Source organism: Schistocerca gregaria, chromosome 1 (genome assembly GCF_023897955.1).
Source record: "Schistocerca gregaria isolate iqSchGreg1 chromosome 1, iqSchGreg1.2, whole genome shotgun sequence".
In the NCBI taxonomy this organism is placed as follows: domain Eukaryota; kingdom Metazoa; phylum Arthropoda; class Insecta; order Orthoptera; family Acrididae; genus Schistocerca; species Schistocerca gregaria.
In genome coordinates, this window is record NC_064920.1 from 462,712,303 (window position 1) to 462,735,356 (window position 23,054).

General features: G+C 39.9%; 1 protein-coding gene across 1 annotated transcript in view; it reads right to left on the reverse strand.

Moving 5' to 3' along the window:
* LOC126352534 (methionine aminopeptidase 1) overlaps window positions 1-23,054 on the reverse strand; it is a 137,246-nt gene that overhangs the window by 68,753 nt on the left and 45,439 nt on the right. Inside the window, exon 3 of the mRNA XM_050002694.1 lies at window positions 19,780-19,839. Coding sequence (XP_049858651.1) covers window positions 19,780-19,839 — 60 coding nt within the window. The remainder of the gene's footprint in view (window positions 1-19,779; window positions 19,840-23,054) is intronic.

The window sequence follows — 23,054 nt, forward strand, 5'->3', positions numbered from 1 at the left end:
TGGAAATCATGAACTGAGTGGAAATCATGAACTGAGTGGAAATCATGAACTGAGTGGAAATCATGAACTGAGTGGAAATCATGAACTGAGTGGAAATCATGAACTGAGTGGAAATCATGAACTGAGTGGAAATCATGAACTGAGTGGAAATCATGAACTGAGTGGAAATCATGAACTGAGTGGAAATCATGAACTGAGTGGAAATCATGAACTGAGTGGAAATCATGAACTGAGTGGAAATCATGAACTGAGTGGAAATCATGAACTGAGTGGAAATCATGAACTGAGTGGAAATCATGAACTGAGTGGAAATCATGAACTGAGGGGAATAACTGTCGTCTGCAAGTCACTTGGTTTTGCCCTCCTCTCAAGTCATAGTGAAAGAGGGAAAGTACCTTAAGTCTTCATGGTTGGCATTAAACTGCAGTCTGTGTCCAGAGATTACTGGGGCCTCATGGCCACCAGCTGATAAATTTTGTTGCTCATGACACCAAACACCCATCATGACACTGCCTCCTCCTAATGAGGATTCTCTCCACAGGGCCACCCAGCCATAGCAAAGACCTAGTGTATCCTAATGGACAGGCACCTATTCACTGAAAACACAGCTCAGCATCAACAATGTTATCCCTGGGTGATCAGGGATTTGCTATTGTATGGGTACCTGAGGGGCCCTCATGTAGATTAGCTATCATGTTGAGAAGTTGTCAACCTCCTCCGAAAGGCTTGAACTATCTGTAACAATTCTAAAAAAAAGGCGGAGGTGAAACCTACACGAGGATGAACACAAGTTAACCAAAATATGTGGTATAGAATAAGGGAACAAAGTAGGAGAAGCCACAATCTACGTCCTATGAGCAAGCTAGGTTGCCAGCAGGTAATCTCCCCTAGAGAATAAATCAGAGAAAAGGTATAGCCACAGGAAAGGAAAAAATCCTGCCATGGCATGGCTTGGGACCTCCCACTTATGAGAGTTGTGAGCGGGAGATGTTTAACACCTCATGAAGTTTGGGGGTCCCTCACACTTTGAGGTCAGATTGCCATTCCTTTCCATTCTGAGGAAGGAATTAATGTGTCAGAGTTTTATTCAGATTGTAAGGATTAAATTAGAGAATAACTGGTTTTAGCAACTAATGAGTTTTTTTGTCAGCCAGTACTGGTGATGGTCATATGGAATGGTTTATGTCTAGATTTGTATCATTTGCCACAGTAAAATACCTTACCGAGACTGAAGGAAAAAGTACATCTATTAACAATTTGTTTTTATACACAAGAACGTTCAGTGATTTGGAAAGCTAGAGTCAGCATTGTATCTCACTATAATGGTTAATTGTTAACCCTTTCATAGCTACAGGCATGCTCGACATAGGCCGTGTCAAGTTAAGTGCCATTATGGCCAAAGTAGACCACCTGCACCGGGACCCTTCTGTCTGAACACTTCCTGCTAGCTGTATTACCTATTCCAGCCTGCTTGTGCTGTGCTGAATATTTTGAACAGAGCTTGGGAGCTAAACACTACAATCTGTATGTCCACTCTCTCCAGTTTGTCTGTTCGCATGTTGTGTGCTAGACCAACAGTTCATTAACCAAAAATTCACAAGGAGAATAAACTGCTTACTGGGCCATATTTCTGATGCTTACAAATACATTCCACATGCATAAAAACTTCACAGCCAGACACCAATGTACTCAAGTACAAAATCTTTCCTTTGCATCAGAATACTTTGATTGCAGTGTAGACATAAATCTGCAAAGTGTTTATTATCTGACACGGGGGATGTATGCTGTGTATTTGCTTTATGCATAAAATAGATATTGCTGCTGTGAAGAATAAGGTTCATCTATTGCCTGCTCATTAATTTATCTGGAGAGATGCTTCGAACGTGGATTCTTTAGACTTCTGAACCATTTTTACAACCTGCAGTATGTATTTTCAATATTTCTGTACATTCCTACACAATTTTCATGACAACCGAATAACTGTCTACATTACGTGGTTACAATTTTAGTGTATCACAAGCAAATTAATGTGTACAATTTTTGTTTCATTGGTTGTATGTATGTTGTGTAACAGCAAGTCTTTCTTGCCAACATACTGTTTCATTTCAAGAGATGCTAAAAACTAAGTAAAATTAATTGTTTGAATATTTTTTCACGATACTCAGTATGTATTTTTAAATTTCCCTTGTGTCCTTAGGTATGTTTCATGATAAAAAAAATCATGTGCCTGAATATAGTTGTATCCATTGCATAGGAATAATTTCATCACATTTCAGTGATGAATATGTGTAGTTTTTGTATAATAACTGGTGGAATGAATCCGGTGTAGTTCTGTCACATACAGAATTGATATTCTAGCATCCAAAATACCATGCCTGTCTTGCCAGTGCATTTGAAGACTTGTTTCAAAGCACAATATGCACTTCCAATCCTGCTTTACGTCCCTAAATAAATTTCAATGTCACTGACCATAATGTTGTTGTTGTGGTCGTCAGTCCTGAGACTGGTTTGATGCAGCTCTCCATGCCACTCTATCCCGTGCAAGCTTCTTCATCTCCCAGTACCTACTGCAACCTACATCCTTCTGAATCTGCTTAGTGTACTCATCTCTCGGTCTCCCTCTACGATTTTTACCCTCCACACTGCCCTCCAATGCTAAATTTGTGATCCCTTGATTCCTCAAAACATGTCCTACCAACCGATCCCTTCTTCTAGTCAAGTTGTGCCACAAACTTCTCTTCTCCCCAATCCTATTCAATACCTCCTCATTAGTTACGTGATCTATCCACCTTATCTTCAGTATTCTTCTGTAGCACCATATTTCGAAAGCTTCTATTCTCTTCTTGTCCAAACTAGTTATCGTCCATGTTTCACTTCCATACATGGCTACACTCCAAACAAATATTTTCAGAAATGACTTCCTGACACTTAAATCTATATTCGATGTTAACAAATTTCTCTTCTTCAGAAACGCTTTCCTTGCCATTGCCAGTCTACATTTTATATCCTCTCTACTTCGACCATCATCAGTTATTTTACTTCCTAAATAGCAAAACTCCTTTACTACTTTAAGTGTCTCATTTCCTAATCTAATTCCCTCAGCATCACCCGATTTAATTTGACTACATTCCATTATCCTCGTTTTGCTTTTGTTGATGTTCATCTTATATCCTCCTTTCAAGACACTGTCCATTCCGTTCAACTGCTCTTCCAAGTCCTTTGCCGTCTCTGACAATTACAATGTCATCGGCGAACCTCAACGTTTTTATTTCTTCTCCATGGATTTTAATACCTACTCCAAATTTTTCTTTTGTTTCCTTTACTGCTTGCTCAATATACAGATTGAATAACATCGGGGAGAGGCTACAACCCTGTCTCACTCCTTTGCCAACCACCGCTTCCCTTTCATGCCCCTCGACTCTTATGACTGCCATCTGGTTTCTGTACAAATTGTAAATAGCCTTTCGCTCCCTGTATATTACCCCTGCCACCTTTAGAATTTGAAAAAGAGTATTCCTCCCCCCCATGAACCATGGACCTTGCCGTTGGTGGGGAGGCTTGCGTGCCTCAGCGATACAGATGGCCGTACCGTAGGTGCAACCACAACGGAGGGGTATCTGTTGAGAGGCCAGACAAACGTGTGGTTCCTGAAGAGGGGCAGCAGCCTTTTCAGTAGTTGCAGGGGCAACAGTCTGGATGATTGACTGATCTGGCCTTGCAACAGTAACCAAAACGGCGTTGCTGTGCTGGTACTGCGAACGGCTGAAAGCAAGGGGAAACTACAGCCGTAATTTTTCCCGAGGACATGCAGCTTTACTGTATGATTAAATGATGATGGCATCCTCTTGGGTAAAATATTCCGGAGGTAAAATAGTCCCCCATTCGGATCTCCGGGCGGGGACTACTCAGGAGGATGTCGTTATCAGGAGAAAGAAAACTGGCGTTCTACGGATCGGAGCGTGGAATGTCAGATCCCTTAATCGAGCAGGTAGGTTAGAAAATTTAAAAAGGGAAATGGATAGGTTAAAGTTAGATATAGTGGGAATTAGTGAAGTTCGGTGGCAGGAGGAACAAGACTTCTGGTCAGGTGATTACAGGGTTATAAACACAAAATCAAATAGGGGTAATGCAGGAGTAGGTTTAATAATGAATAGGAAAATAGGAATGCGGGTAAGCTACTACAAACAGCATAGTGAACGCATTATTGTGGCCAAGATAGATACGAAGCCCACACCTACTACAGTAGTACAAGTTTATATGCCAACTAGCTCTGCAGATGACGAAGAAATTGAAGAAATGTACGATGAAATAAAAGAAATTATTCAGATAGTGAAGGGAGACGAAAATTTAATAGTAATGGGTGACTGGAATTCGAGTGTAGGAAAAGGGAGAGAAGGAAACATAGTAGGTGAATATGGATTGGGGCTAAGAAATGAAAGAGGAAGCCGCCTAGTAGAATTTTGTACAGAGCACAACTTAGTCATAGGTAACACTTGGTTTAAGAATCATGAAAGAAGGTTGTATACGTGGAAGAACCCTGGAGATACTAAAAGGTATCAGATAGATTATATAATGGTAAGACAGAGATTTAGGAACCAGGTTTTAAGTTGTAAGACATTTCCAGGGGCAGATGTGGACTGACCACAATCTATTGGTTATGACCTGTAGATTAAAACTGAAGAAACTGCAAAAATGTGGGAAATTAAGGAGATGGGACCTGGATAAACTGAAAGAACCAGAGGTTGTACAGAGTTTCAGGGAGAGCATAAGGGAACAATTGATGGGAATAGGGGAAAGAAATACAGTAGAAGAAGAATGGGTAGCTCTGAGGGATGAAGTAGTGAAGGCAGCAGAGAATAAAGTAGGTAAAAAGACGAGGGCTGCTAGAAATCCTTGGGTAACAGAAGAAATATTGAATTTAATTGATGAAAGGAGAAAATATAAAAATGCAGTAAATGAAGCAGGCAAAAAGGAATACAGACGTCTCAAAAATGAGATCGAGAGGAAGTGCAAAATGGCTAAACAGGGATGGCTAGAGGATAAATGTAAGGATGTAGAGGCTTATCTCACTAGGGGTAAGATAGATACTGCCTACAGGAAAATTAAAGAGACCTTTGGAGAGAAGAGAACCACGTGTATGAATATCAAGAGCTCAGATGGCAACCCAGTTCTAAGCAAAGAAGGGAAGGCAGAAAGGTGGAAGGAGTATATAGAAGGTTTATACAAGGGTGATGTACTTGAGGACAATATTATGGAAATGGAAGAGGATGTAGATGAAGACGAAATGGGTGATACGATATTGCATGAAGAGTTTGACAGAGCACTGAAAGACCTGAGTCGGAACAAGGCCCCCGGAGTAGACAACATTCCATTAGAACTACTGACGGCCTTGGGAGAGCCAGTCATGACAAAACTCTACCAGCTGGTGAGCAAGATGTATGAGACAGGCCAAATACCCTCAGACTTCAAGAAGAATATAATAATTCCAATCCCAAAGAAAGCAGGTGCTGACAGATGCGAAAATTACCGAACTATCAGTTTAATAAGTCACAGCTGCAAAATACTAACGCGAATTCTTTACAGACGAATGGAAAAACTGGTAGATGCGGACCTCGGGGAGGATCAGTTTGGATTCCGTCGAAATGTTGGAACACGTGAGGCAATACTGACCTTACGACTTATCTTAGAAGAAAGATTAAGAAAAGGCAAACCTACGTTTCTAGCATTTGTAGACTTAGAGAAAGCTTTTGACAATGTTGACTGACCATAATAGCCAAATATAATTGTCTATGTTACATGGCAACAATTTTAGTGTACCGTAACTAGATGTATACATTTGAGTTCTATTTTGCTGGCACAATGTTTTTTATTATGTCAATTTTCCTCTCTCCCTCTCAATCCAAGCTATGGACTGGCACTGAAGAAGTTAAAAATAGCTTTTTAGGTTGTCTATTTCATAGTCACGTAGAAGAAGGTGTCATTAGATGAAGATGAGCATTAACTTCACTTAAAGGTTTATTCAGCACTTGCATATACAAGGGCACGGAGCGAACTGCCTCTGGCCAGAACACATACAGTATACATACAGTTATAGAACATTACAGTACAATGATTCGTGACATTTGTGGATACTTCTAGAATGTACTCTAACCAAATACAGAAATTCAAATTTGAAGTTCAGGTGAGTTTGGAACTTGCGACCCTCCATGCAAAAGTCTAGTATCCTAACCACTACACCACAGTTTCTCCAACATTGCTCCCTCCTTAAGAGAACAGCATCTCAGCGTTACGTCATCCTAGTCCAGGATCAAGTCATCGGTCCTGCATACTCCAACTCCCGATGACTGACGTTCATCCTGGCAATGATCTTAGATCTTCCTTTGCCGCTACGCTCTGTCACCTTTCCGCTTGCTGCCTGTTGCTGGAGCTTCGAATTTACCCTGGGTTGCAGGATCCTTATAGGGCTTCATTTGAAGGACGTGAGTGGGGCAAAATCTTCAACTTCATAAGTAACATCAGACAACTGTTTTACAACCTTATAAGGTCCAAAGTAGCGCCTGAGGAGTGTCTCAGAGACCAACCTTCTGAACAGAAGTGAATATCCAGACGAGGTTACCATGCTGGTGGCTCATGTCATACCTTTGGCGATCGTTTTCTTGAGCCCGTAGCATGCGGAGTCGAGCTAACTGCCGAGCTTCCTCAGCTCTGGTTAACACCTGGCCAATGTAGTTGTCCGCATCATCAGGATGTAACAGAAACACAGTATCCATCATCATAGTCACCTCACACCCATGTACCAGGAAAAATGGCGTACATCCTGTGGTGTCTTGTTTGGCGGTGTTGTAGACAAACGTCACACAAGGTAGCACCTCATCCCAGTTACTATGATCAACACTGACGAACATTGATAGCATGTCAGCCAAGGTCTTATTAAGGCGTTCAGTAATACTGTTAGTTTGCGGATGGTAGGCAGTTGTCTTGTGATGAGTAATGTTGCACTGACGGTTTATCTCCGTCACAAGATTCGATTGAAAAACTTTCCCTTGATCCGTAATTAACGTCCTTGGGGCACCGTGTATTAATACAATGTCTTCCACGATGAATTTGGCTATCTCTATTGTTTGCACTGATTATCTGACATGCTATGACATTACAAAAGCCTTGAAAACAGCTGAAGCATTAATCCATCTATTTCTACTAGCAAACATTGGAAATCATCCGAGGAGGTCAATCCCAACGCACTGGAAAGGCATTTTGGTTGGTGAAATTGGTATGAGTTAGCCAAGTGGTTTCTGAGGAACTGCCTTTGTCCTATGGCAGACAGTGCGACACATAGTGACAGACACTCTAAATAAACCTGGTCAGAAAAATCTCTTGTGGATCCTACCATATGTCTTAATAAATCCTGAACGTCCGGTCACAGGTGTGTCATGGAATTTCTGTATAACATCTAAGTGCATGTGTTTAGGAATCACTGACAGCCACCTCTTTCCAAATGAATCAAAGTTTTTCTTGCAAAGTAATCCATTAACTACCTTAAATTGTCCTTTCACATCCTGTGACCGATTTAAGGCAAGCATAATTTGAGATATCTTGGTGTCCTCCTCCTGCTCAGCAAGTAGATCCTGGAGTGCAGCAAAACAGTCACTATCTTCATCAAAGTCTTGATGGTCTTGCACAGGATTTCTTAAGAGACAGTTGGCATCTTGGCGTTTTCTCCCACTTTCGTACACTATGGTAAGACGTAGTGCCCACCTGTTGGATGCTTAAGACCTGTCAACCAGCAAAGTGAATGATGGTCTGTAACAACTGTGAATGGTCTTCCACAGAGATACTGTCTAAATTTGCACATGGCTCAGATCACAACAAGACATTCTCTTTCCGTAGTTGGGCAGTTTCTATTGGCTTTTGTAAGTGTCCTAAAAGCATATGCTATAACATTCTCTTTTCCATCTGAAACTTGCACCAGAACAGCACCGATCCCATACCCACTGGCATCTGTGTGTAGTTCTGTAGGTGCTCTCTCATCCTACAGACAAAGTACAGGGTCAGTCGTCGGAGCTTTTCACAGCACACCGAAAGAATCCTGTTGAGCACCACCCCCAGATAAAATCAGCATTGGCTTTAACAATTCTTGGAATGGCTTGGGTTTGATACAAAAGTCTTTGATAAAATGACGGTAAAAAGAACATAATCTGAGGCAGTTTCTCACATCTCTAATACTTTTAAGAATAGGAAATTCCGTTATAGATCGCACCTTTTCAGGGTCTGGCCACACACCTTCATTTGACTCAAGGTGTCCAAGTATTTTGACTTCTTTTGCTCCAAAGAGACACTTTCTTGGATTAAGTTTCAGTCCACCTTGTTGGAGACACGTAAGAACGCTCCTCAGTGTTTTTGTGTGTTCATCAGATGTCTGATAACACTATGATGTCATCTAAATAACAAGATTATCCATCATCCATTCAAAAGTTGCTGGTGCATTACACAAACCAAACAGCATTACCTTTAACTCATACAGGCCCTCAGGGGTGATGGATGCAGCTCTCACAATCAGCCTCGTCTACTTCCATTTGCCAGTATCCAGTACATGTCCATGATCATACAACGTCCACGGTTGAGAAAAACTTAGCCCCCTTCAGACAATCTAGTGTATCATTAATTTGTGAAAGGGGGTAAACATCCTTTTTAGTTATCTTATTGAGCTTCCTGTAATCAACACGAAAGTGCCAACTACCGTCATCCTTTCTGATGAGAACCACTGGTGATGACCATGGACTTTGCGAAGGCTGAATGATGTCATTCTTCATCATTCTCTCTATATCATCATGAATTATTCGACATTCCATTGCCGACACACGGTATGCTTTCTGGCTTATTGGCTGATCATCTCTAGTGCTAATCTGGTGCTTCACCATCCATTTGTCTATTTTGCTCTTCACTTGAGGATTGAGGCATTCAGAGAACTCTTGAAGAATGGCAAGTAGCTTCTTCTGTTGTTCCTCAGTGAGATCTGATGATAGTGGTAGCACTAATTTTGCCCACAGACTTGGCATGGGAGGTTTCTATGATGCTCAGCTGTTTGGCAATTAACGGCTCAGCATTTGCTACGCACATGCATCTTTGGAGGATCTGCGGTTCTCAGCGACATTTAACTATCCACAATTCAGCGAATCCATACTTAAATGAGACAACAGAGGCTATGATGACCAAGTTATTCTTCAGAAGTATGCATCTCTTATATTCCAGATGAATGACAAACAGTAACACCATTTAACAAAGGTTTATTCAGCACTTGCACATACAAGAGCGCAGAGCGAACTGCCCGGTCAGAACACATACAGTGTATGTACTGTTATAGAATATTTCAGTTCAGTTAAATGATTCTTGACATTTGTGCATACTTCTAGAATGTACTCAAACCAAATAGATAAATTAAAATTTTAGAGTTCAGGTGAGTTTTGAACTCGTGACCCTCCATCCAACAGTCTAGTATCATAACCACTACACCACAGTTTCTGCGACATTGCTCCCTCCTTAAGAGAACAGCATCTCAGCGTTACGTCGTCGTAGTTATGGACTAATATTACAGAACTCACTATGGTACACTGTACTCATACTCTACTTTTAACCTACAATAAACTGGGGTTTCCTGTTTTTTTTTATAATTTTTTTTATTTATTTACTTTGTTGCAGTATTTCCGTCAGTCTCCTCTGTTTCAACCCTTTGTGTTGGGTTACATGTGGGCAACATCCACACTTCTCTTATAAAACCACTTGCTAGAATCACTTTCTTCGCTTCTCTGTTTCAGTTACCTAATGTTTCACCCATTGTTACCGCTACATGCAGCTATTCTGTGTTTGTGAACTCAGAGGAATGGATCTGGACTGGAATGCCATGTCAACATACAGAATATGTCCCTGTTGTAAAGTTGCACTAGGTTGCTACTTTTCTCTAAATTGTGAATCACAATTTCTATTGTTGCATTGGTATATACAATTAATTCCAAAATGTATCCAGTCTGACAGTCACACAGTACAAATGCATATTTCAAATGTATTTCTCTTGGATGGAATAAATTGTTTAAAAGATGATCTACCTTTGAACAACAACTGGCTTTTGTGAATACATGGCTTCTGATGTGGACTAAATGGCTGTGAATCATCATATGAATTTCAAAGAGAAAAAGAAACTGTCACCTGCTTACTTATCCTTAAAGTGCAGCATTTTCAAATGTAAAATAAGTCTCTGGACATAATTTTGCTGAAAACTAATGTTGAAAGTATATTAATGGATCAATAATCACTAATTTTCATATTTTTAACTTTGCCCAATAGAAGACAAATTGTAAGACAACAAGGTTCCTCAGCTCCAGTATAATTCCAGCTTGACTGTTGAGAAACACACATTTGCGAGTATGTGCCTTGGTATACATGTAAAATCTATTCATTTCATTTGCTGTAAAATGAAACAGGTCTTCTGACAGAACTACAACAAAAAATGAGTGTTTTGAGCCTTTAACCAGTTGAAATTTGTGCGCTGAAACAGAGTAACTAAACACATACTTTAATGGCTGGAAATCTGTTTCCAATAAAAAGGATCACTGAGGTGTGCACTTTTTCCATAGCTTTTTGCCACCACTTTCCGATTCTTCTGATTCTGAATGTCTGCCAATCACTCTTCTTGTAGAAACATTGAACTAGTGGGCTGTAACAGCCATTGTACAGACTGAGGACCATTCCTTTGAGAGTCCATTGAAGACTCATCACTGTTACTAACATCGGGTACTCACACTAGCAAGTATCTTCAGGATCTCTATCTGTGCAAACCATGGTGATGTGATATTTCTCTTGCAGAGCAGAGGAACCTCAAGTTAATAGTGACCAATCCTTCAATTGGCGAGCCTATGGCTACATGATTTTTGGAGTCTGCAGGAAAGCCTCCTCAGTACCAAATACATATGGCAAATACATGTCATTACGGGTTTACTACTGAATGTTGCAACATAGTTTGAGATATTGATAGTTTTGGAAGGAATTGATCATTGAGGTCAACCCACAAAGTCTGAAATGTCCTACAGATTATGTCAGATACTGTTGGTTTGTTTAGAAGGGGGCGGAGATGGGGGTGGGGGGGAGGGGGGGAGGGGAAATAGGACAAAAATACTGATGGTACAATACCCACCCCGCCACAGCAGCGTACAGCAATCTGCACCCCATTTGGTGTTGCTTAGGCAGCGGAGGGCATTGAGGTACTGCCAGCACTTCTGCATCAGCTGACAAAGATGAGAAAACCACGTCAATCGGGCATCGAAAACCAGACCTAAGAATCGATATGTCTCCACTACCGTAAGTGGATCGTCATCAAGGTAACATTCTGGTTCAGGATGAATGGCACAGAAGTAAATGATACACGACTTCAGAGCTGAAAACTGTGGGATAGAGTCCATGACTGCGCCTTGTGGATGTCTCCCTGAAGGTGCCACTCAGGAACACCAGTACTGGAGGAGCAGTACAAAATGCAGAAGTCATCTACATACAGGGAAGATGAAACGGACGGCCTGACAGCTGCTGCTAGACCATTAATGTCCAGCTACAGCTAGACCATTAATGTCCACTAAAAATAGAGATACACTCAATACAGAGCCCTGCGGGACCCCATTCTCCTCGATATGGGGGAAGTATGGGAGACACCAACTGGGATACAGAAAGTATGGAGCAATAGGAAATTTTGGATAAAAATTGGGAGTGGGCCCTGGATACCCCACTCACATAATGTTGCAAGGATATAATGTTGCAAGGATATGTCGCCAGGTCGTGTCATGCCTGACATGGAGCCAGTAGGCAATGTGACTCGAGGACCCAACACAACCACCGACTTACCATGCACTCAAAGAGCTTACACAAAATGTAGGTGAGGCTAATGGGCCGATAGCTATCCACATCAAGCGGTTATTTGTGGGTTTGAGCATTGGAATAATGGTGCTCTCCCGCCATTGTGATGGAAAGACACCATCTCACCAGATCCGGCTAAAGATGACGAGGAGATGTCACTTGCAGTCGGATGAGAGATGTTTGATCATCTGACTGTGGATCTGATCTGGCCCAGCAGCTGTGTCGGAGCAATGTGCAAGGGTGCCGAGGAGCTCCCACTCTGTAAATGGAGCATTATAGGGTTCACTGTGATGTCCAGTGAATGAGAGGACTTTCCTTGCCATCCACCGTTCGAGGCTGCGAAAGGCTGGGAGATAATTCTTAGACACGGAGGCTCAAGCATAGTGCTCAGCAAAGTGCTCGGCAATTGCATTTGCATCAACAGATAACACACGATTGATGTTAATGCCAGTGACACCTCTCTGGGTCTGGTCGATACTTACTTCTTACAGCATTCCTGTTTCCGTCTCTGTTTCTAAGCTGGTTAACACGGGCATGGAGCTGTTTAAAAGTTATTAGGTGCTCACGGGAAGAGTGTTGCTTGTGTTTCTGTAAAGCTCACCGACACTCTTTAATGGCCTCAGCGATTTCCAGCAACGACCAAGGTACGGACTTTTGCTGGAAGCACCCTAAAGGACAAGGTATCATGTTTTCCACAGCAGAAATGATTGTTCTAGCAACATGCTCAACCACCACATTGACGGTACCATGTGAGGGAGATTCAACGGTGACAGGCAGAGGTTAAAGCTTCCCAGCCTGCCTTGTTTAAAAGTCCATCTTTAGAGATATTCGAGGGAATCGTATCAGAGATTGTAGAGTAATCAACAAAGTATTTCTGCACTCTCATTTGCTGATAGTCAACACCAGTGATCTGCAATTAAGTCAAATGCATCACAACATGAGCATGTTTTAGATGCACACCTTAACCATAACACACTAAAACCCAAGAAAAAGTAATGTAATGGTGGGCTGGGTCAAGTGAAGAAGTAATTAGCAAATCACATCTACAATAACAGATCTCACAACTACAACATTTACATCGTCATTAAAAGCACAATTAGTTTGTGTTACAGTCATGTCTGAAATTGCTGGCACAGTACCTGATGTGCGGTTTTTGTTTGTAAAGTTTATCAGAGTGTAAGACTGAATGCCTTGAGTTACAGGGACATTTACAACATATACATGACTAGTGAAGTGAGTTTGAGCCCATATTATGCAAATATTTTACCATGAAATATGCAACCCACCTAACTAATGAATAGTTTTTCCTTTCACTTGATGTAGAACTACATCCATGGTACAGGCAGGTGGCCATTCAAATCATACAATTCTTTATTAAATGTCAAGTTACCTTCAAATAGACAAAGCACTTTCAAATAGGCCTATATGAAAGGAGTCCAACTTGTGTGCTCACTTTCAAGGGCCTGTTACTAAAGTTAGACCTAAATATTCTGTCTGATGATGAAAATTTGAAATGTGTAACCCAAGAATTGTGCGATCAAAGCGTTTCCATACTTTTGCGTTGTGCCAATAGTATTTCTATTTCGCGAGGGAGCTAATGTGAAGTTTGGAAAGTAGGAGACGAAGTACAGACATAAGTAAAGTTGTGAGAATGGGTCGCGAGAACACTTCTACTAGTCATTACTGGAATCCTGTGATTTGAGTTCCCATTGTAGCTGGTAGAATGTGTAAATTGCTTTGAACAAGTAAAAATTAACAAATTTTGCTGACAATTCGAGAACAATCCCCAAAGGAGAGCCAGGGTATGATCCTATATACAAAATCAGAAGCCTTATTGACCGTACTGTTTCTAAATGTAAAGTGCTACTGAAGCTGCAAAAAATTTGGTCTCGATGAGCAGATTATACCTTTCAGAGGTCGTCATTCAATGGAAGAGCTTTTTATATATTTTTTTTAAAAAAAAAGGGAAGAGGAGGAGGAGGAGGCTACAAGATGTTTCTGCTATCTCATGTGAATGGTTTAGTACACAACTTTGAACTGTATACTGGCAGAACTAATCAAAATGAACATCTTCCTGACAGAGGAGCCAGTGGAAATGATATGCTAAGGCTAGCTAGTGTAATACCTGAGAACAAAAATTGTAAGGTATTTTTTTGACAACTGGTTCTGTAGTTATAGGTCTGCAAATGAACCTGGCAGAAAGAGGAGTCTACAGCCTAAGCACTGTTTGTTCCAATCGCTTAAAACGATATGTTTTCGACTCTGACAAGAAAATGAACAAATCTGGAAGAGATGAAACAGATGAAAGTGTTCCATGGGAAATATGCAGTATACTGCTGTAAAGTGGCATGACAACAGATTTGTGACATTCAGCAATTTTGTGGGAGAAAATCCAATGACTGAAGTAGAAAGATTTGACAAGTAGTTGAAATCAGTCAAGGTGCCTTGACCCAGGGCAGTAGTAGAGTATAATCAGTTCAGTTCATGGGTGATTTAGATCTTGTGGATTCTGTTCTAGCATTGTATAGGATTCAGATACATTCCAAAAAAAATTGTATCACAGAATATTTTTTTGTTTTCTAGACCTGATGGTAGAGAACTTTGTTTCTTTACAGAAGAGATGAGCTATCAAGTGGAATGCATTGGAAAAGCATGCTTGCTTTAGCTGAGTTCAAGAAGGCAATAGATAGAGGATTGTTGTTCCAGAGAAAAAGTAAGGCAAGAAAGACCTAGAAGTAATTCTATTGAGAGCCTACATGGCAAAAATAAGAAAGGGCCAACAGCTGCACTGCGTGAAAAAGATATGCGGCTAGATGGCACAGGACATGTGCCTATTATGGATCTCAAAGGAAGGTGCAAAGTTCCATCATGCAATGGAATTGGGAGAGTGCTGTGTTTGAAATGCAAAGTGCATTTACGTTTCACTGCAAATAAAAACTATTTTATTGAATTTTCACAATGAGCAATGAAATGACGTATCTAATTGTTGAATAATATGACAAAATATTTTATGAAAACAGAAAAGCAACAGTTTTTCACCTAAAACTATTCATAAATGTGTGTAGAAGCCCATTTGTGTATCTTTCCTAAGTCATTTTATACATGTATGTAAAAAAAAGTGTTGCGAGTCTTCTGGGAAGTGTGTTGACATACGCATAGTGTTGTCGTATGGCAACAAAACTAAAATATCGAATAAATCAAAATTACATCAAAATTTCTATGTTCAACCTATCACACAGTGTTGTGTGTGTCAGACCCTACCCCCCAGATGCTCTTTATTGACAGTGTTTCCCTTTTTTAAAAGAGAGAGAGAGAGAGAGAGAGAGAGAGAGAGAGAGAGAGAGAGAGAGAGAAGTCATACAATAGAGGGTCAATGCGACGTAATTCTTCAAATCTATTACCACTGATACAAGAAAACATTACTAATGAAATATGAGAAAGAATGTGTAGTAAAGAAAATAACTTTATGAAATGGTATGTCTTCACACAGCATCTTATTTCATATAGTTCCATTGTATGGTTAATCATATGCACTGAGGAACTTGTCAATATGCAATTTTGAGACAGTGTGGATGCATTTAACACTACCGCAACTAGATACTCCACGCTGTCATTCCAAACCATATTAGCAAGTCAACCTGTGTCCAGTTGCCAGTTGCTAAAATGTAACACTGGTTCTCCATCTATAAATGGGTTGCAATCCATCATTGGTTACAGCTTTGGATGTGAATGCCCACTCCACAAGATGCCTTGATGTGATGAAAAATGTTTGTTGCTGCCACTGATGCATGCTGTGCTCTAATGGAATTTGCAACATGAATGAAACCAACTCAGCTTGGGGGAACATCAAATGTGAAGGCACACAAGGAGTGACAGGGGTTCACTCTTGTTCTTGTTCTTGATCTACATAATTACCTTCCAATAACTAAACATACCCATCAAGGGCTAAAACAAAACCGTACGTACTGTAGCTCAGATGCACAGAACTAGAATTTATTCACAGTAAGCAGTCACAATCTAATAAAGACTCATTGTACAATTTCAAACAAGGGAAACATCTGCTAGCATGGTGATACACTAAACGAAACAATGTGTGTACACATCCTTAGAATCCAGCTGGATACAAAGTTAAAATGGAGTAGACACAAACTAAGGAAGATTTTCAGTTTACCACAATACATCCTTAAATGTCCCTTATTGTGTTGAATTAAAGACAAAAAAGATAAGCTTATTTTGCATATTTCCACACACAGTTGTCTTATGAAATTATCGTCTATCAAAGTTCATATAAAGTAAACTTAGTATTTACTCAGCAGAAGGGAACTGTAATACTGTTGTATGAAGTAGATAACCACCTATCTTATAGAGGTCTTTTTAAGGACATTTGAATTCTCACACTCTTCCTATACTTCTTAATGACGTTTGCTAAACTGTGACTGGTACAAGGGAAATACAAGATAAAAAAATAATTTTCATGTATGTTTGCCACCACATCTCCTGTTTAGAGCGGATTTAACAAGCTCCCAGGATGCAAAGCAAGAAACAGAGACTCCCTACCAATTCATATGAAATTTAAACCTTATCACATTAGCCACTATGTCTACATCATAATTATCTACATTCAAAGATTGAAACCATGTGTTAGCTACATGGCAAATAGCTGTTTTTACAGTGGAACTAGCCGACAGGCAGTGTTGCACTGTTTTACACATGTAATTAACTATTTTCTCTGAAAAATATCACTGTAATGAAAGAAATATTAAGTTCCCAACAGGAGATGTACCTGAGGAAGTAGTGACCCACTCCCCTCCATAATCTCCCCCACCCCTTTCTATTTCCCTTTCTTCTTCTTCTTCAACAGCTTTATTTCATAATTTTTACCCAACATGGTAAGGGGGTAGCAGCTATCTGTTCTTGATTATCAATCAGAAAAACAGTCAAGCTCACAGATTACCTCATCTATTAAAATGACTGGTTTTCGCTTATTTAAAAGATCATCTTCACATTATGAGCACCATTTGCTTGGATCTGGCTACACTGAACAGCTGTGTATGGACACAACCGTGGCTGCAGTTTTTATTGTGACCATATTCAGCTGTTCACTATGTCACCAACTCTAGGAAAATAGTGTTCTTAATCTGAAGATGGCCATTTAAATGTGCCAATTTGATAAACGAGATATTCTGAAATCCAGACTTTTTTTTCTAGTTGAGCATTCTTTAAATTTATTATTTTAAATTGCTGGTAAAAATAAGTAACAGTCAGTGGAACAGCCAAGTTTTATGACTTAATGATTGACTCATTTAGTTTTGTTAAAGTATACTTTAACTTACTCCACATCCCTGAAAGTTCTCCTTGATGTGATCTATACATCACAATAGATGGAGGAATCAAGTCAGATATCTACTTTCTCTGTAAATTAGGTTTTGGTAGTGATGGTTCTGAGCCAGCAGTTTGGCCTCAAAACTACTACAAGAAAATAATAATAATAATAATCCAATACTGACTTACTCATCTGGAGTAGTGAAACTGATTAACACAGACCTAGAAGCACTCAATACACTTACACGATCACAATGCCACAAATATAGAATACATCACATACATTCAGCAACAGAAAGATTCACATTAAGCAGAAAGGGAGGAAAAAGTGGTTTTACCGACATAAAAAAAACCTACATTATGGACAGTTAGATAATTTAAGAAAATTCTTTATAGAACGAGCAGAAACTAGCAAAATACACAAAGCAATCACTCTCATAAATACATCGACTACAGCACTGCAATTTCATAACCACTTCTACAACCCTTTAGATCACATAACATCGACAGATACGAAGAAAGTAAATTGGAAAAAGAAAACACTACATGGCAAGCACCCGTATAATCTAACACAGCCACACATCGATCAAGACGCATCTAACACATGGCTAAGAAAAGGCAATATATACAGCGAGACTGAAGGAGTCATGATTGCAATACAGGATCAAACAATAGACACCAGATATTACAGCAAGCATATTATTAAAGATCCCAATACCACAACAGATAAATGCAGGCTTTGCAAACAACAAACAGAAACAGTAGATCACATCACAAGTGGATGTACAATACCAGCAAATACAGAATACCCCAGAAGGCACAACAATGTAGCAAAAATAATACAACAACAACTTGCCATACAACATAAAATAATAAAACATGTTCCCACATACAAGTATGCACCATAAAATGTACTGGAGAATGATGAATACAAATGATATTGGAACAGAACCATTATAACAGATAAAACAACACCACATAACAATCCTGACATCATACTCACGAATAAAAAGAAGAAATTAGCGCAACTAAAAGAAATATCCATATCCAATACAACAAATACACAGAAGATAACAGGAGAAAAAAATTGAAAAATACATCCAACTGGCTGAGGAAGTCAAGGACATGTGGCATCAGGATAAAGTTGACATTGTACCAATTATACTATCAATTACAGGAGTCATACCACACAATATCCACCAGTACATCAACACAATACAGCTACATCCAAACATATGTATACAACTACAGAAATCTGTAATTGTTGATACATGTTCAATTACCCGAAAGTTTCTAAATGCAATTTAACATACCGCACAGTTAAAAGGAAGTCTCACTTGATCAATGTCCGCATCACTTTCCATTTTTAACCAGACATAACGTCTGAGAAAGGAATGATGATGATTATAAACCTGATTTGGTTACAGAAAATCAAACTTTAACCTCCATGCCTAATGCTGTCTGCTAGATCGTTGAAGCTGTCAGCATGGGTAGGGTAGTAAAGGACTGTGCACGTCAATTTTTCCAGCTTCCTTTTTGTGATATACAGGATGAGCAAAAAGTCTTGCCCTGATTATAAAAATTTATGACAGAATTTGACATAATAAGTAACAAAGCGATAATTAAATGGACACCCTAGCTGCAAACAGGCATTGATGTACTTCATTAGGGACATGCTGAAAATGTGTGCCCCAACCGGGGCTCGAACCCGGGATCTCTTGCCATGTAAGCAGCTGTTTGCAGCTAGGGTGTCCATTTAATTATCGTTTCATTTCTAGCAAAGCTGCACGGTCATCTACAGTAACTGTTCTTTCGGGAACAGATACTATCATCATGTATAATAAGTTACATTTGATGCTGTTACATAGGTTAGTGTTACTAGTTTTTTTTTAAACTACTTACATTAGTAAACCTCAACGTGTGCTCCCTTGGTAGCTCGGAGAATGTCGAGGTGGTATACCAGTTCCTGCCAAGTGTTTCCTAACATTTGTTCTGTCACAGTACCCACAGTAGCTTGTATCCTAGCCATCAGTTCTTCGACGTCAGCAACTGGTGTCTGGAAGGCGGGACGGCCAGGGTGCTGGACCGTTCCTTCCCACCCATCGATCCGGACATTACTCCCCTTTCCAGACATTACACCCCTTGACTTTTTTCTGGAGCTGTATCAAGGACAGAGTCTTCGTCACACCAGTTGCTGACATTGACAAACTGAAGGCTTGGATACAAGCTGCTGTGAGTACTGAGACAGAACACATGTTACGTAACACCTAGCAGGAACTGGAATACCACCTCGACATTCTCTGAGCTACCAAGGGGGCACACGCTGAGGTTTACGAACGTAAGTGGTTTTTTTTATGTAACAGTAACCTACATAATGGCACAAAATATAACTTACGTCTAACAGTTATTCTGTTATAAATTTTTATAATCAGGATAAGACTTTGTGCTCATCCTTTACATTTCTATAATTTAAAAGTATGAACATTTTACAGCAGAGATGATTAATTATAAATCAAACAAAACTTCACAAAAAAAAGGCACTCGGGTATTATCATAACTTACCAGTAAATCTGTAATTTGGCCAGGGCTCATAGTCTTCCTTGTCATTTGGAGACAATCCCTCTGAAAAGTAAATTGTAGTTTGATTATTTCACTTTCAGAATTGACTTACACATCTTTTCACATAACAGAATTATGAAATCAAGCTAACTAGGCGCCACGTAAAATACTAACAAACTAACAATGTCTGTACCAACTAGTCTTTATTATCTCAGAACATTCTTCCAACAAACAGAGGATCACCAATGGTACATAAGTTTGTATTTTTATTTACAGTTACAATACATGTTGCTGTTGTGGTCTTCAGTCCTGAGACTGGTTTAATGCAGCTCTCCATGCTACTCTATCCTGTGCAAGCTTCTTCATCTCCCAGTACTTACTGCAACATATGTCCTTTTGAATCTGCTTAGTGTATTCATCTCTTGGTCTCCCCCTATGATTTTTATCTTCCATGCTGCCCTCCAATACTAAATTGGTGATCCCTTGATGCCGCAGAACATGTCCTACCAACTGATCCCGTCTTCTAGTCAAGTTGTGTCACAAACTTCTTTTCTCCCCAACCCTATTCAACACCACCTCATTAGTTATGTGATCTACCCATCTAATCTTCAGCATTCTTCTGTAGCATCACATTTCGAAAGCTTCCATTCTCTTCTTGTCTAAACTATTTATCGTCCATGTTTCACTTCCATACATGGCTACACTCCATACAAATACTTTCAGAAAAGACTTCCTGACACTTAAATCTATACTCAATGTTAACAAATTTCTCTTCTTCAGAAACACTTTCCTTGCCATTCCTAGTCTACATTTTATATTCTCTCTACTTCGACCATCATCAGTTATTTTGCTCCCCAAATAGCAGAACTCCTTTACTACTTTAATTCTCTCATTTCCTAATCTAATTGCCTCAGCATCACCCGACTTAATTCGACTACATTCCATTATCCTGACGTTGCTTTTGTTGATGTTCATCTTATACCCTCCTTTCAAGACACTGTCCACTCCGTTCAACTGTTCTTCAAGTCCTTTGCTGTCTCTGACAGAATTACAATGTCATCAGCGAACCTCAAAGATTTTATTTCTTCTCCATGGATTATACACGGTAAGATCAAATAAGCTGCAAAATGAAGCTAGCTGTAATTATTACGAGGCCAATTACATATGCATTTTCATATTGTTTAAGGCAATTACTTAACACCAATGAAACACATTTTTCCATGTATAAAACACCATACCAAATGTAAAATTCACATTACGTTTGTATGAGGTACTGGAAAAAGGTGGGGGAGGGGGGTTGGATAGGGGTGAGGTTTGGAGGGCTGGGACAGAGAAGATGGACAGTGAGCAGAATCCAAGAAAAAGCATAATATTAATTCCATAGCTTTGGCATAGCCTGATAATTAGAAGAGCCACACTCTTTTATAAATTTAAAGGCCAACTCAGCTGTGGTTAAAAAGCATTCAAAGCAGTACCTCACTGCATCTTAGTAGCAGAAACATATTTATATGAGGCATTGCACCCCCCCCCCCCCCCTCCGCCCCATGAACCATGGACCTTGCCATTGGTGGGGAGGCTTGCGTGCCCCATACCGTAGGTACAACCACAATTGAGGGGTATCTGTTGAGAGGCCAGACAAACGTGTGGTTCCTGAAGAGGGGCAGCAGCCTTTTCAGTAGTTGCAAGGGCAACAGTCTGGATGATTGACTGATCTGGCCTTTTAACAATAACCAAAACAACTTTGCTATGCTGGTACTGCGAACGGCTGAAAGAAAGGGGAAACTACGGTCGTAATTTTTCCCGAGGGCATGCAGCATTAAATGATGATGGCGTCCTCTTGGGTAAAATATTCCGGAGGTAAAATAGTCCCCCATTCGGATCTCCGGGCGGGGACTACTCAAGAGGATGACGTTATCAGGAGAAAGAAAACTGGCGTTCTACGGATCGGAGCGTGGAATGTCAGATCCCTTAATCGGGCAGGTAGGTTAGAAAATTTAAAAAGGGAAATGGATAGGTTAAAATTAGATATAGTGGGAATTAGTGAAGTTCGGTGGCAGGAGGAACAAGACTTCTGGTCAGGTGACTACAGGGTTATAACCACAAAATCAAATATGGGTAATGCAGGAGTAGGTTTAATAATGAATAGAAAAATAGGAATGCGGGTAAGCTACTACAAACAGCAAAGTGAACGCATTATTGTGGCCAAGATAGATACGAAGCCCACACCTACTACAGTAGCACAAGTTTATATGCCAACTAGCTCTGCAGATGAAGAAATTGAAGAAATGTATGATCAAATAAAAGAAATTATTCAGATAGTGAAGGGTGACGAAAATTTAATAGTCATGGGTGACTGGAATTCGAGTGTAGGAAAAGGGAGAGAAGGAAACATAGTAGGTGAATATGGACTGGGACTAAGAAATGAAAGAGGAAGCCAACTGGTAGAATTTTGCACAGAGCACAACTTAATCATAGCTAACACTTGGTTTAAGAATCACGAAAGAAGGTTGTATACATGGAAGAACCCTGGAGATACTAAAAGGTACCAGATAGATTATATAATGGTAAGACAGAGATTTAGGAACCAGGTTTTAAATTGTAAGACATTTCCAGGGGCAGATGTGGACCCTGACCACAATCTATTGGTTATGACCTGTAGATTAAAACTGAAGAAACTTCAAAAAGGTGGGAAATTACGGAGATGGGACCTGGATAAACTGAAAGAACCAGAGGTTGTACAGAGTTTCAGTGAGAGCATAAGGGAGCAATTCACAGGAATGGGGGAAAGAAATACAGTAGAAGAAGAATGGGTAGCTTTGAGGGATGAAATAGTGAAGGCAGCAAAGGATCAAGTAGGTAAAAAACAAGGGCTAGTAGAAACCCTTGGGTAACAGAAGAAATATTGAATTTAATTGATGAAAGGAGAATATATAAAAATGCAGTAAATGAAGCAGGCAACAAGGAATACAAACGTCTCAAAAATGATATTGACAGGAAGTGCAAAATGGCTAAGCAGGGTTGGCTAGAGGACAAACGTAAGGATGTAGAGGCTTATCTCACTAGGGTAAGATAGATACTGTCTACAGGAAAATTAAAGAGACCTTTGGAAAAGAGAGAACCACCTGTATTAATATCAAGAGCTCAGATGGATACCCAGTCCTAACTAAAGAAGGGAAAGCAGAAAGGTGGAAGAGTATATAGAGGGTCTATACAAAGGCGATGTACTTGAGGACAATATTATGGAAATGGAAGAGGATGTAGATGAAGATGAAATGGGA